General features: G+C 55.5%; 6 protein-coding genes across 6 annotated transcripts; 2 read left to right on the plus strand and 4 right to left on the minus strand.

Annotated features, from left to right (window-relative positions):
• Positions 1-527: 527 nt before the first annotated feature.
• On the minus strand, positions 528-1,418 carry CkaCkLH20_10175 (uncharacterized protein; the record flags this gene model as incomplete). The annotated part of the gene is made up of 1 exon (XM_038892889.1): positions 528-1,418. One exon carries the CDS (start codon positions 1,416-1,418, stop codon positions 528-530), a length of 891 nt encoding a protein of 296 aa, XP_038741809.1.
• Positions 1,419-1,886: 468 nt separating this feature from the next.
• CkaCkLH20_10176 (uncharacterized protein) lies at positions 1,887-2,719 on the minus strand (the record flags this gene model as incomplete). The annotated part of the gene is made up of 2 exons (XM_038892890.1): positions 1,887-2,174; positions 2,246-2,719. 2 exons carry the CDS (start codon positions 2,717-2,719, stop codon positions 1,887-1,889), a joined length of 762 nt encoding a protein of 253 aa, XP_038741810.1.
• A 472-nt stretch (positions 2,720-3,191) lies between these two features.
• On the plus strand, positions 3,192-4,449 carry CkaCkLH20_10177 (exopolyphosphatase; the record flags this gene model as incomplete). Its single annotated transcript, XM_038892891.1, has 2 exons — positions 3,192-3,306; positions 3,374-4,449. 2 exons carry the CDS (start codon positions 3,192-3,194, stop codon positions 4,447-4,449), a joined length of 1,191 nt encoding a protein of 396 aa, XP_038741811.1.
• A 235-nt stretch (positions 4,450-4,684) lies between these two features.
• Positions 4,685-5,608, minus strand: CkaCkLH20_10178 (s1 p1 nuclease; the record flags this gene model as incomplete). Its single annotated transcript, XM_038892892.1, has 2 exons — positions 4,685-4,727; positions 4,782-5,608. 2 exons carry the CDS (start codon positions 5,606-5,608, stop codon positions 4,685-4,687), a joined length of 870 nt encoding a protein of 289 aa, XP_038741812.1.
• A 1,023-nt stretch (positions 5,609-6,631) lies between these two features.
• CkaCkLH20_10179 (uncharacterized protein) lies at positions 6,632-8,488 on the minus strand (the record flags this gene model as incomplete). The annotated part of the gene is made up of 1 exon (XM_038892893.1): positions 6,632-8,488. One exon carries the CDS (start codon positions 8,486-8,488, stop codon positions 6,632-6,634), a length of 1,857 nt encoding a protein of 618 aa, XP_038741813.1.
• Positions 8,489-9,672: 1,184 nt separating this feature from the next.
• On the plus strand, positions 9,673-13,557 carry CkaCkLH20_10180 (putative DNA-dependent RNA polymerase; the record flags this gene model as incomplete). The annotated part of the gene is made up of 1 exon (XM_038892894.1): positions 9,673-13,557. The coding sequence occupies one exon, from the start codon at positions 9,673-9,675 to the stop codon at positions 13,555-13,557; it is 3,885 nt and encodes a 1,294-aa protein (XP_038741814.1).
• Between the last annotated feature and the right edge of the window lie 952 nt (positions 13,558-14,509).

Genomic DNA, 14,509 nt, shown 5'->3' on the forward strand with positions numbered 1-14,509 from the left:
ATGAGATATGATGCTCCAAATTCATGGATTATCATCTCCTCCTGCCTTTCTGAATAAACTCGCAACTGTAAATAAGAACTTTGAAGAAAGTAGCTTACCTCATATCAGCCTCAAAGCCTCGGAACTGAGTGAAGGTGCAGTTCACCTTCTGCCTTTTTCAAAAACACAGAACTTTCATGTCGCTGTTCCGACGGCCTGCGCATCCCCTCTGACTCCGAGCAACTCGCAGCAAACATCCAACTACACTCACATCCCTTGGCCTCGAACCAGATTTTTGTCATACAAATTAAGATGATTAGGTTTTCCAATCTTCATATACTGCTTGATTGATGTCTTGTACATATCTACTTCTCATTTTGGATGCCACAACAGCCTCCTTCTGCTGACACGAGTATTGCTGACCCTGTCGTCCGCAATGTGGTCGATTCATGCGGCGATAATCGGGGGGATCGACTCGCGAATCTCTTAAGTCATGGCGTGAGGATACCGGCGACATTTATCACACGGCCAAGGTGAACCCACCAGACTCAGAGAATCAGAGTGTCCTCCGCATCTCCGTCAGCTGCCGCCCGTATCTGGTCTTCGAATTGCCGACCGAGCAGCTGCCGCTTTCGGTATATAAAATCTGTCCAAAGGTTCCTCTCATCTTCCTCTCCGGGGCTATTGAACCGAGACTCGAGTTGAATGATATCGTTCTCGGTCCAACGCATCATACATTCCACGGAATTCCGCATCGAATCGACACTTGAGACCTCCCCGCCTTTGGTGGTGAGCCACTCCCGTATGATGACAAGACAGGCGTCCCACTCCCGTCCGTCGCCCCTTTCGCAGCACAGCTCGCCGATGCGGTTGACTATGTCGGTGTACGGCGTCGCCGGCAGCGACTTGAGGACCTTGTGCTCCTCCGCCCAGAAGCGGGCCGGGGCTTCGCTGGTCTCGATGTCCTCTTTGTCCATCTGCTCGACGAGGTCGTCCCAGGTGTGCTGTACCTGATGGTCTACGTTTCTTCGCTTGAAGCGATCGTCGTACCGATATAACACGTGAAAAGCTCTCTTGACATCGCGAAGGGGCTGGTCCTTGTACTGGCAGGAGTAATGTGCGCGGAGGGCCTTCCGGAAACTGGCGATGAGGTTCCAGTACTTGTTTTCGTCGCGGAGGCACTGCTTGAACTCTCTAAGGAGAGTCGGGTATGTGTCAGAGCGTTCGTTGGAGTATTCCAAAATGCTTTGGAGCTCTTTCTCGGCCTCGGTAGTGAGGCGGATGGCCGTCTCGATGGTGAGCGGACACGAGATGCGGGCTTCGATCAGTTCGTCGAGGGACAGGAGGAGTTTCACCAAGTGATCCATGTCACTGCACCGGTTGCAGTCGGAGCGGCGGATGTTGTCGGAGTCGACGTGGGCGTGGTCTTGGCCGGTCATCGTGAAAAGTATAACAGAATGTGAAAATTGTGAAGTTTCTTGAGCTTTTCTTCCAATGTCGAGGTCGAGCTATTGGTTTTGGAGTGGCAAGTCTCGTTGACGAAGTGTTCATGAACTTGATCTATCTTACAAAGGGAACGCGGTCTTATGCTCTCCTCTGGAGCTTTCTCCGTTGAACGTTCTTCGCCGTCACCTTGAGAGGAAAAACTTTCGCTGGAGAGCCATGCCAGACTAAAAGCCTATTAAGGGCCTTACCCAGGAGATGAACAGTAGAATCCAACGGTTCGAAGGCTGGAACCGGATTAGACAGGACCATTGAGGTTGTGATAGAAGATAATAGAGTTCTTCTCACAACCGGAGATGCGTTCGAATCGAAGGCACCATACCAACCACAAACTTAGAAACACTCAGTCACCTCGCCAGACAACGCAATCGCTGGTCTATCTCCGTATATGCAGTAGGCACCCTTCATTCCCTCAAGAAACGCAAGAACGCCCGCGCAATAGCTACACCGTCATGCTCGATATGCGCGCGGTTGATCGCATCCGTAAACATCTCATCGTTAAAGATGCCCGCCTTGTGACGGACGTTGAGGACCTCGCTCACGATGGGACCGGTGAACTCGGGGTGGCCCTGGACCGTGATGTACTTCTTAGGCGCGTAGAATCCCTGGACGGGACACAAGGACGTGTAGGCGAGCGACTCGGCACCCGGCGGGTTGGCGGTCACGACGTCGCGGTGCATTTGGTGGATGCGCTGCCACAGTGTCAGTCTTTCTTTCACCCATCTTCCCCCCAAAGCCAAAATGAGCAGAAGTGAAAACCTACCATCTTCTCCAGCCCGAAAATCTCCTTCCCCTTCGGCGTGAGATCCACATCGACAACGGCAACCTCCCAACCCAACTCGCTCCTCTTGACCTCGACCCCCAACGCGCGCCCCACGATCTGGTGCCCGAAGCAGATGCCGACGACCCGGACCCTCTCGCTCTCGATGCACTTTTTCGTGAACTCGACGAGCTTGAGGATCCACGGGTCGTCGTCGAACGAGTTGTGCTTGCTGCCCGAGATGAGCACGGCGTCGACGGACTCCAGGTCCGGGTACGCGGCTTCGTCGCCGACGACGTGGTAGACGGAGACGTCGAGGATGGAGTCGAGGGGCGCGGGCGGCTCCGAGGAGAGGGCCGCGGTGCGCAGGAGGGCCGTGAAGACGCCGCCGTAGCCGCCGTACTGCGCGTTGGTCTGCGGCTGGGGGGTGTCCGCTTCGAGGATCGCGAGGCGGATGCGAGGTGCTTGGGAGCCCATGTTGAAAGTGAGAGAGGTATGTACTTGGTGGGTATAAGATAACAAGAAATGAGAAACTGGAAAAAGATGAAAGATGCGCAACGAGACAACAAAGGATATGCTCTATGAGATGAGGTTGAAAGAAAAGGAGGAAACAATAAAGATTAAGTAAAACAAAGCCTTGGCCAGCCCGTCACCGCGGTCCCGGCTCACGGGGGCGGCGGCCACGACTCAAGTTGACAAATGTCAATGCCCCGCGATTGGAGGGGTCCCCCGGTGGCGCCGATAGCGGGGAGGGGCGGCGCGATAAGCGATAACGGACCGCGCTGCAGCTGATAACGCGCTTAACGGTCTTTCCAAGAGCTCTCATCCACGCCCTTCGACGTCATCCCGCCTGCTGACGTTCCGTGATCCCGGCCCGCTGTCCAATATCCAAACCGGACCCTTCTTCGTCCCAACCTCGACCGTTCGAAAAAGAAAAGAGGGAGTTGAAATGTCAGCCAGGACATCTCTGCGCGCCTTCCTGGCGAACGCGCGGTCTGCGCTGACGGCGCCGGCTGCGCAGAGGAAGAGTCCTCTGACCCTAGTCGTCGGGAACGAATCCGCAGGTACGATCTGTTCTAGACTGGGGAGACTTAAAGGAAACAGCCACTGATGATGTCTTCACAAACACAGATCTCGACTCTCTCTGCTCGACCGTCGTATACGCCTACCTCCGCACCCACGCGCCCCCTCACACGCTGCACATCCCCATCTCCCACCTCCCGCGCGACGACCTCAAGCTCCGCCCCGAAATGACCGCGGCCCTCGCGCACGCCGAGCTCAAACCCTCCGACCTGCTCACCCTCGACGACATCCCCGCGGAGCTGCCCGCCACGGACACGCGGTGGCTCCTCGTGGACCACAACGCGCTCACGGGCGCCCTGGCGAGGAAGTTCGGCGGGCGGGTCGTCGGCTGCGTGGACCACCACGCCGACGAGGACACGGTCCCGCGCGAGACGGGCGACGAGCCGCGGGTCGTCGAGAAGTGCGGCAGCTGCGCGAGCTTGGTGGTCGAGTACTGCCGGGCCGCGTGGGAGCGGGCAGGGACCGAGGAGGAGGTGGGTCGGCACGTGGCGCGGTTGGCGCTCGCGCCGATTCTGATCGACACGACGAGCCTGCAGTCCAAGGACAAGACCATGGAGAAGGACGTGTCTGCGGTGGAGTTCCTCGAGAGGCTGGCTGGCGCGGGGTACGAGCGCGAGGCGTTTGCGGGGGAGATATCTGCCGTGAAGGAGGATATCTCGGCGTTGGGGTTCCGGGATATTTTCCGCAAGGATTATAAGCAGTGGGATGATCAGGGGTCTGGGCCGAAGCCGGCGGTGATGGGCGTTTCTGCCGTCGTGCAGGATCTGGGGTATTTACTGGCAAAAGCGGATGGGAAGCAGGAGGTGCTGCTGGAGGAGTTCAAGAAGTGGGCTGAGGAGAAGGAGTTGGACATTGGTGTCATTATGACTACGGCGCACCCTGGCGGGAAGTTCCAGAGAGAGCTATTTATCTGGGCCTTCAACGAGAATGCTGTGGAGGCCTGCAAAAAGTTTGTGGAGGGATATAAGGAGGACTTGGGGCTGGAGAGCTGGGGCGAGGGAAGGCTTGATCAGGTTGGTGACGGGGAGTGGAGGACGGCGTGGAGCCAGAGTAATGTTGCTCACTCGCGGAAGCAGGTTGCGCCTATGTTGAGGGAAGCTATCAAGGGCGGAGCTAGACTTTGATATGAAGCGGGTTTGGAGCGGCAACGGCGAAATTGGGTTTGGAAAAATATCCATAGATCGCAATGTTTTGTGTCAACCGAGCGCCTGGGGATATTCTACTACATATTACATCGTCATACGTCGAGGCATTGCTGCTATAACGAAGCTTGACTTCGGCAACCCCTCACATCATTTCTATCCTCATTCTCGGGCTTGACCTCATTACCTCGACAATGCAAGTTTACGAGCGCTGATCTCAGGCAACCTCAGCAACGATGGCGTCCAGCCACTTGGCGAGTCTATCCCATTTGTCAGTATGTCTTCCCTCTTCTCAATGATTGTGATGCTCTCACCTAAAACCCTGCTTCGCGATCTGCATGCTGACTGTCGGCTGTGCGCTAGTCGTGTAGGCACCGCTAATGTCCAACCCCTCCACCGCCTCACGGCCCTCGGGCAGTACAACAGTGCAGACAAATGCATTGCTCTCCGTAGCCCACTGCACCGCCGTGCCCTCGGGGTCCTCCAGATCCAGCCCCTGAACCCAGCAGTTGGCCGCCGACTTGAAGTCACCGGAGTTGATCTGCGTGCTGAGCGCGGAGGCCCACTCCTTGGCCACGGGCAGGGGGCTGCCGGAGCCGGTGATGGACTGCGGGATGTTGGTGTCCCAGGCGGCGTGGAGGTTGGTGCCGGTGCCGTTGAACTCGACGGGGATGCCGTTGCCGCCGGCCTCGAGGTTCTCGCAGTGCAGGGGCTGGCCGATGTCGCCGGTGAAGTGGATGACCATCTTGGCGGCGATCTGGCGCTGCGCAAGGTCGAGCTCGGGGAGGAGCATGCGGGAGGTGTAGTTGGCGAGGGCGGAGACGATGCAGCCGGTGGGGCCGCAGTCGCGCTCGAGGTCGATGCCGCAGCTGTGCGGGGGGTCGTCGAGGGCGTCGATGTAGTGGAAGGTCGAGGTGAAGGCGCCCTCGGTGGTGTAGCGGTAGGAGTCGGCCCAGCTGGAGACGGTGGCGAGGTAGTCGTCGGAGGTGTCGCCGAGGAGCTGCTGCATGTACGTCTTCGTCTCGGGGGCGACGAAGTTGGTCGCGATGTAGGCGACCGTCGCGTGGCCCATGGATCCCCAGGCCGAGGCCGTGGGGAGGAGCGAGGTCGCCAAGACGGTGAGCGGGAGGAGGCGGGCCATTGTTGGGTGCTACGCTGAGGCGACGTGAGAGGCTTGGCGGAGGGAGAAGCTGGAGATCATACGTCGGTCCTGGGGAGAGGGCAAAGATTTATATGCCCAAGGTTGCATTGGATGGGGTTGGTTATCAAGCCCACGTGTGGCATCGACCAACGACGTTAGGTCGATACATCGAGCCGGGATCCATGACGACGGCAAAGAGATGCCGCGTTGCTTGGAGTAAAGGCATGAACGTTGTAGCCATGGAGGTTGGCGATGCGGACCACGTTTTTTGAGCTCCTGCTTGTTCAGGTATCGCGATGTTCACATAAGTACCAGGCTAACGCGGACCCTGTTGCGGTGTATCTGCGGAGGGCTCTTATCGATGTACTATTGGACGGTGTATCCCCCAGTCCAACATATAGGTCCCAGTGCCGATGGCCGGGGTCCGGGATCTTTGGTCGCCAGGAACGGTTCAGACTCCAGACCGGCGTAGTTGAGGGAAACTTCCATCTGGGAAAGAGATCAGACGACCGGTTGCCTTGGTTGTCAGCCCAGACTTGGCAGGCAGTTCAGACGGAATCGAGACGGCGATAATAATGATGGCTGCATTGATGTTGGATTACACCTGCATTAGTGCGTGAAAAATTGTGTGAGTAGTCAGCTCCGATGATCCCCCGCATATCCAGCATCGGCCTCGCAGAGATAAGACGGAGCATTGCCGGAATAGGAAGGTCTAGGGTCTCTCGAGAACTCCCGTTCACTGTGAGAAATTCAGAAAAGTCGCACAAATGCGAGCGATAGTATGCTTGTTCATGACATTTTGGTTCGTATGTTGAGTTGTATGATACAGTAATGTTGACAATGATGTACAATTCGGAAATTCTGCCGCGTGGGAACTCCGGAGGCCGTGAGCGGAAAACCGCCCTTGATTGCCATGATTGAGATGGTCATTCGGTGAGCGCCGATGACCGTCCTTATCCACGACGTTGCCTGATATCATACCAGGGCCGTCATCGCCGGGTACCAAATTCCCGACTGATAAGTTTACATGTTTTTTCGGAGAGCTTCGAGGTCCTTCAGCATCCTGACGAACTCGATGCTGGGCGGGGCGTTGCCCCTTCTGGCTCCCTGCGAGACCATGTGCTCAGCAACGACCTCGGCGGTGGGATCGGCAATTCGCAAGCATTGCTTTACCGTGTTGTAGAGCGATTCTGTCGGTAGGACTGGTGGTTCTTCGGCCAGCATCTCTGGCACACATTTCCTCAGAGCGTCGATACACTTGATCCTGTCCTTGGTGTTGAGTATCTGAGAGAACATGAACTTGTACAACTCGGGGCCGCGTCGGGCGCTGTACCTCGGCAGAATGTACCAGGTGTCCCAAAACTTTTCCCAGTTGCCTCGAATCGCGTACGCCTTCATCAAGCGCCTGATTTGCGTCTCGGTAGGACACGAGTCGACTCCCTTCTGCAAGACAAGCTCCAGGTTAGACACGATAGATTCGATCTTGCGTCCAGTCACGCCTGAGAGGGCGATGGCTTCGATAATGACGCTGATAAACTCGGAGTCCATGACCGGCATGCCTCGCTCGGCCATCGTCTCGATCAGTTCTGTCGCGAGATCAGCCTGGGTTCGCCAGTGATTTGCGTCGCTCGGAGCAGCACGAAAGATAGCTCTGAGGAGGTTGATACATCGTTCTTTGTCCGTCTGCCAACCGTCCCAGCGTATCTCATCAATTTGTTGACGAACCTCATTGAGCGACTTATTGTTGGAGTGGACACTGACATGCTTCAAGTCTGAAGTCTTGGGGGTAGCGGCGGGGGCTGCATTTACATTTTTGTTTGGCTCGGGGGCGAATGGCATCTGTCGGGAAAATGATGTGGACAAGAACCGTTTCTGTTGCGATTGGCCGATACTGCCCTTGCTTGATCGGTCGGTCGTCACGGGGAGCTGCCCGAATCGGTGTTGGAACTTGGTGCCTTCCTGAAGACTGCGGCTCTGGGCCTCGGAGCGCGTGAGCTGTTGGCTCCAAAGTCGCTCAAGATCCAGTTCGGCCCGGCGTGCCTGCGTCATGACCTGAACAACAATGGTGCTACCCGTTACCGGTGCTCCAAAGCCGGAGATGTTGCCATCCGTGTCGAATCTGGCGGCTTCGCTGTATGTGGCCCCCGAAGTGCCCAGGTTCACGCAGATCCATCCAGTCGTGATGCCGTCATCTCCGTCCGTCGGAGCCATGGCGCTGGAGCCCAGGAGCTTAGCCTTCCTCCTCATTCTTTTCAGCTTTGTCTTCAGCTCGCCGGGGCCAATCAAGCCGTCCGCGTTTGACTCGATCTTGTGGGTGTGACGAAGCCACTTCACCAATCTGGAGGAGGAAACATGAAGATGGCGCTCGCTTCGGGCCGTCGCAAAGAGCATGAGGAGGTTGGGACCCAGGGCGGGCGGCGGATCCATTGCGCGTAGGTCGAGCAGAGAAAGATCGTCCAATCCCATCTCTTCATAGATGTACTTCATCAAAGGCTCGAGTAGTTCAGGCGGCGAGTCGGGAAGTTCGGGCAGCGGCGATATGTGTTGTGTGGGTGCGTGGGTTGGAGGCTCGACTTGTAGGAACCAAGGCGTATCGTCGACGGCGGATTTGTTTTCCTCCGCCACTTCGGAATTGGCAGGCTTGTCATCCGAAGTTTCCACTTCAGAGATCGTTTGTTGTGCTGTCGATTCGCTCGCAGGTTTGGGGGTGTCAGGCGGCAAGCTCGAAAAAGCGCGGTACAGATCGCGAGATGGTAGAGGTGCGGCTGTTGCCCGGGCCGAAGGCCGAAGGACAACGTTCGAATTTGTGGCGATGGCCCTCAGAACCCGGCTACGACATTGCAAGCAGCCAAGCGCTGCGAATGCTGGTCGTGAAGCCATGCCGACCGATATTTGGGAGAGCTAAAGGTGTTGCAGATGCTGATGTGCAGCGCAGCACAGAGTCGAGCGAGACATGGTTTGGAGCCGAAATCTGGAGCTTGGGACTTTTTCTTTCTGGCTTAGGTAATCGCGCAGTAAGGTATTCAACCCCCACCTTCAAGAATTTTGAGTGGGAGGTCAGGGCGCCCCGCCACATCTATTGGTTCCACTCTGTAAGTCCCTTACCTACGCGCCGTAGCTGTGAATTTCACTCTTCATCCATTCAATCCATATCGTCTCGTCTAATTGCCGTACATGCCTCAAAGACATAAATACTAGGAGAACAGAAAACCCAAAAACACAGCAAATGAACGAGGCCTGATGGAAAGGACGGGGCGAAAGAGAGACGCGGTCCCACGTGACACGGAAAAGAAGCCATTGAGCTAGTCCGAATTAGGAGCAGAACGATTCATCGAACATTCTTAACGACGCCGTTGGTCCATTCTCGCAGGTGGGGCCGACAGCCGGGACCCCGGGCCAAAATGATGGCAATTTTTTTTTTCTAATCGATAGTGGTCGCGCCTCCCAATCAGATGCTTTGCCTCCAAATGGAAGCTGCTGCACCTCGACTCGATTTTCTCTCCCTACCTTACTTTTGTATACCTAACGCCAACCTTTTTGCATCCGTCGCCGTACCGTGATGCGATAGATTCTTTCCCTGTACTTTGTAATATACTCTTCCTTCGTTCTTCGTCTTCTCTACTTAATGTACCAGCGCACCTGCCCGATCCCCGACAGCTTCCTTCGCTGTTGAAACACCACATCTCCGAGTCTTTCCTGGCGCCTGAGAGCCAAGCTTGACAATGCTTCCCAGGCACGGCGGGAAGACTCTTTCCCTCCACCACGCGGCCGCCTTCCGACCTCTGCGCCCGGCCCGACGATGCCCACTCACGACGATAAACGCGACCGAGAGATGCTGTAGACCTTTCAGCACCCAGCAAGGCACGCGGCCCGTGACAAGGAGGAAGAGCTTCGACGCCCGCCCCGGACTCAGCGGTGGCCGGAGTCTTGCTACTGCCGTCGACGATCACCGATCAGTCCAGGATTCTACCTACGGTCAACTTCGGGGCTCTGTTGCGTCGTCACTAGCAGACAATTCGACCACCAAAAGAGTCTATGACTTGCGAGCATTCGACCCTTCTTCAATGCTTGTTCTTGAAGAGGACGCCGATCGCCTATACCCACGAGCACGCGTCAACCAGAGCGGCGTTTCCGGAGATGTCGAGGAAATGCTGGCTGTTTTCGACGCTTGCATTCTTGTTGGCAAGGTCGAACGGGCCGAACTGATCCTCACACGCTTGGCGAAAGCTGTCGACGGTTTCCCAGCCGAAGAGTTGATCCTCCTACACAATCGGTACTTGCGTGCGTCACTCGACCAAGTGCGCATGCATCCAAACATCGCACAGGCTGAAGGCCTCAGCAGGTGGTATGAGCTGCACATCCGCGGCAAGGGCCTGCCTCAGACCGCGGAGACTATCGCCTGTATGCTGAAGGTCACATTGCTCACCGAACGCCACCCCGACAGACGAAGACGTCTCATCACTCGCTACATGGGAATGGCTCCCGGAGAGGCTGGTCTCCACGTCTTGTCAATGTCTGAAATTCTCAATGATCAAGATCTCGCCGCCATCACCCAAGTGTGTCCCACATACAATTTGGCCCCGGCGGAAGAAGTCGAGGCTGCTCCCGAACAGGCTGCGGAGAACAAACCCGAGGTATCCGCATCCATGGCCGACGTTCTGCCAACGCCTCAGAAGGGCTTCGGACTGAAGTCCCTCAAGCGTACTCTCAGCATGTTTGAACAATTCGAGAACTGCGACACTTCCACACTACCACTCCGCGAACGACGGGAAATTCAAGCCCAGCTTGAACGCGACTGCATAGATGCCGCAATGCACCGATGGAGAGAGGAGAACGAATCTTTGCGAAAGATGGGCCTGAACACTTCCATCTCCCACGCATCCTTGAGTTCCCGACTCTACGACTGGCAAACCGCATTGGAAGCTCGCCTAAAGGACGAGATGGGCAAAATCGAGGTTTCCGAAGCCACCCCAAGGAAAAATCAGGCAGACTACGACCGATGCGCATACGGACCTTTTATGCGGTTATCTTCTCCCAGTCGTCTCGCTGCCGTCACCATCCTCAGCATTCTAAGCTCAACGGCCATATCAGGTTCCGATAAGGGTATCCCGATAGCTTCAGCAATCACCAGCTTGGCGAAGTTCATCGAGGAAGACATTAAAATGCAACATGCGAATCAAAACGCCAAGCCGAAGCCGAAGAAGTATCAAGTTGTGATTGACCAGTCCGCCCCACAAACGCCAGCACCTAAAATCAAACACGGCCCCCTTCTTCCAGACACTCCGGCCTCGCGTTCGCAACTGGCAGAATCTCCGTGGCCCATATCGGTGAAAGCCAAGTTGGGTTCCGTGCTTCTCGGGGCCTTCATGGACACTGCCAAAATCAAGGTGGTGAAGGAGAATCCCGTCACAAAGACGTTGGTTAGCCAGTATCAACCTGCCTTTTCCCACGCTATACAGCTGAAGAGGGGTAGAAAGTTGGGCATGCTCCTTCTCAACAAGGAGTTGGTCAATGTTCTGAACCGGGAACCAGCCGGCGACTTTCTCGCAAAACATTTGCCCATGATCGTCGAGCCAGAGCCCTGGCAAGACTTCACGAAGGGTGCGTACCTCGAAAGTCGGACGGGCGTGGTTCGCATCAAGCACGGCGACAAGGAGCAACGGCTCTACACCGAAGCTGCCATTGCTCGCGGAGATATGGAGCAGGTCTTCAAGGGATTGGACGTTCTGGGTCAGACCGCCTGGAGAGTCAACACGCCTGTTCTCAACGTTATGATTGAGGCCTGGAACACGGGCAAGCCTATTGCCAACCTCCCGGCATTGCGCCCCGATATCGAGGTTCCACCTGAACCTGACGTCGATGCCGACCCCACCGACCGGAGAGAGTGGATACACAAAGTAAAGAAAGCCGAAAACGAAAGGCAAGGTGCGCACTCACAGCGCTGTTTCATGAACTTTCAACTCGAGGTTGCCCGAGCCTTCAGAAACCAGACTTTCTACTTCCCACACAACGTTGACTTTCGCGGTCGCGCTTATCCTCTGCCTACATATCTCAACCACATGGGCGCTGACCACGTCCGTGGCCTTCTCCGCTTCGCCAGAGGCAAGGAACTGGGCGAGCAGGGTCTCCAGTGGCTCAAGATTCATTTGGCCAACGTGTACGGCTTCGACAAGGCCAGTCTCAAGGACAGAGCGGCTTTCGCGATGGACAACCTCACGGACGTATTCGACTCCGCAAACAACCCTCTCAATGGCAAGCAGTGGTGGTTGAAGGCTGAAGACCCGTGGCAGTGTCTCGCGACATGTTATGAGCTCAAGGCAGCACTGGAGTCTCCTGATCCAACCAAATACGTTTCACATCTGCCTGTGCACCAGGACGGAACTTGCAACGGCCTTCAGCATTACGCCGCTCTTGGTGGTGACACCTGGGGTGCCCAGCAGGTCAATTTGGCACCCAGCGATAAGCCGGCAGATGTTTACACCGCTGTCGCCGATATCGTCAAGCAGAGCATCAGCGACGATGCTGCTGCCGGCAACCCCCAGGCACAGGCATTGGACGGTAAGATTACGAGGAAGGTTGTCAAACAGACAGTTATGACCAACGTCTACGGTGTCACCTTTACTGGTGCCAAGAAGCAGATTTGCAAACAGCTTGATGCGCTTTACCCGAATCTGCACACAGAATCTGGGTTTACGAACATGGCCAACGCCGGTTACATTGCGTCGCTCGTTTTCAAGGGTCTCTCGTCCATGTTCCAGGGTGCTCACGATATTCAGTACTTCCTGGGCGAGATTGGAGGCCGTGTCTGCAAGGCTCTCTCTGCTGAACAGTTGGAGCGCATCGCAAACGACGGCCTTCTGATAGAAACAGACCCCGCCACCGGTAAAAAGAGAGAACGGAAGGTGACTCAAAAAGACATCCTCTCCATGTTCCGCGCCACCATTGTCTGGACCACCCCGCTGCGCATGCCCATCGCCCAGCCCTACCGCAAGAATGGTACCCGTATCATCAAGACTTCCCTCCAGGACTTGTCTTTCACCGTCCCCGACCGATCAGACCCTGTCAACGCCAAAAAGCAGCTTCAGGCATTTCCTCCCAACTTCATTCACTCTCTCGACGCAACCCACATGCTTCTGTCCGCTTTGGAATGCAAGTCACAGGGTCTCGATTTTGCAGCCGTGCACGATTCGTTCTGGACACATGCGGCCGACGTCGACTCCATGAACATTGTGCTACGCGACGCCTTCATCAGAGTACACGAAGAAGATGTCGTCGCCCGCCTTCTCACAGAGTTCGAGGCGCGCTACCGGGGCTCCCTCTACCTGGCCACCGTTGATTCAACAACTTTTACCAAGAAGGTCCAAAAGTGGCGCCAGGAAACGACCAAGAACTTCAAAACCGAACTCATGATGGAGTACGAGAGGCAAAAGTTGCTTTGCTCCTCAGACCCCGAGGACGTCGCCCGGGGCAAGGAAATGACCACGCCTTACTCTATGTACGAGGAGATGAATATGTCTCACGACGTGGTCGTCACGCAGACGAAGGACTTGGAAGGATTCGGCCTGGGGGAGATTTCCGAAAAGGAGCATAGCGTCGACGAAGATGGGGCGGAAGATGCCGTTGTGGAAAGTAGCGCCGCCGATGAAAACGCTCATTCCAGCGACGAAGCCGCTCCTTCTGGCGATGAAGACGTTCATGCAAGCGACGACTCCAACCACAAGAAGACGTCCGCGGACCGAGCCAAGATCGGTGCCGCATACTTCCAAAGTATGAAGGATAACGGAGATGTATCCAACTTCGAATGCAGGATTGTGGCAGCCCCCAAGAGGAGGAATCTGAAGCCAGGAACCCAGTGCAACATCTGGATGCCACTCACATTCCCCGCGCTCCCCAAGAAGGGCGACTTCAACGTCCAGCAGCTCAAGGAGAGCAAGTACTTCTTCTCATGATCTCACGGGTTGGTCGGTCGGTTGGTGGTTTCGGTTTCAACGTTTGGACGCTCTCGATGTGTTATTTGAAAAGAGCGTGGAAGAGATGAATTGCATAAAAAGAGGGTGGCATATGCGGCGGCGTATTTGATTGGGCTTTTGAGGCGTTCTGGTCTTTTGAAAACGAAAATCAAAATGGTGGCTTGATGGAGGTAGAGGAGTCGTGTAAGATGGCCTCTGATCTGTACAAACTGTATTACCTACATAGATGGGGGGAGGATGAAGATGGGGTCTCTGGCCAGGGCCCAACTCCCACGTATAAAAGCAAAAAAGGCTGTACGATAGACTTCGGAGATGGAAGACAAAAACTCAAATGACGCATTTTTCTTTACTTCGAACCTTTGTTCCGGCGGCTTGCTGTTCTAACAGGTCCTTCCAGTTGTCATTATCCCCAAAGCAGCGTCTCCTACTTTACTTCTTGGTGTTGTATCCCACGATCCTGTTGCTTTCTACGGCAGTTGTCTTGGAGTCGATGTAGGCACGCTCCGTGCACTTCCTTAACAGTTCATGCCTTGCCTGCGTATTGTTGCCGTTGCAGCTGCTACCTCTGTTATGGTATGCCGTTGTTTCCGGCGTTGGTTGGGTACTGTTGGCAGTTGCCACATCTGTTTTGGCAACAAGGAGAGGATCGTATTTGGTTGAAATGCAGCTTTCCATGGCAGTAGCATGGCAGTGGCAGTGGTCACTTCCATCGGCCTCAGTCAGCAACGTATTCCATGCGCCCCATTCGGCACATCATTCGTCGCTTTCCCAACCACAACATCACAACATGATTCGGACTCTTATTTAGCATGGAAGTTTTGTGACTGCATACATTTTCTATCGATGACCATAGGGCCTTCACGGCAACTTTGGCCCCCATACGTGTCCGGCACGGTCGGCGAAATTTGCCACGATAAATCATCTCCACTGT

Source organism: Colletotrichum karsti (genome assembly GCF_011947395.1).
Source record: "Colletotrichum karsti strain CkLH20 chromosome Unknown Scaffold38, whole genome shotgun sequence".
Taxonomy (NCBI): Eukaryota; Fungi; Ascomycota; class Sordariomycetes; order Glomerellales; family Glomerellaceae; genus Colletotrichum; species Colletotrichum karsti.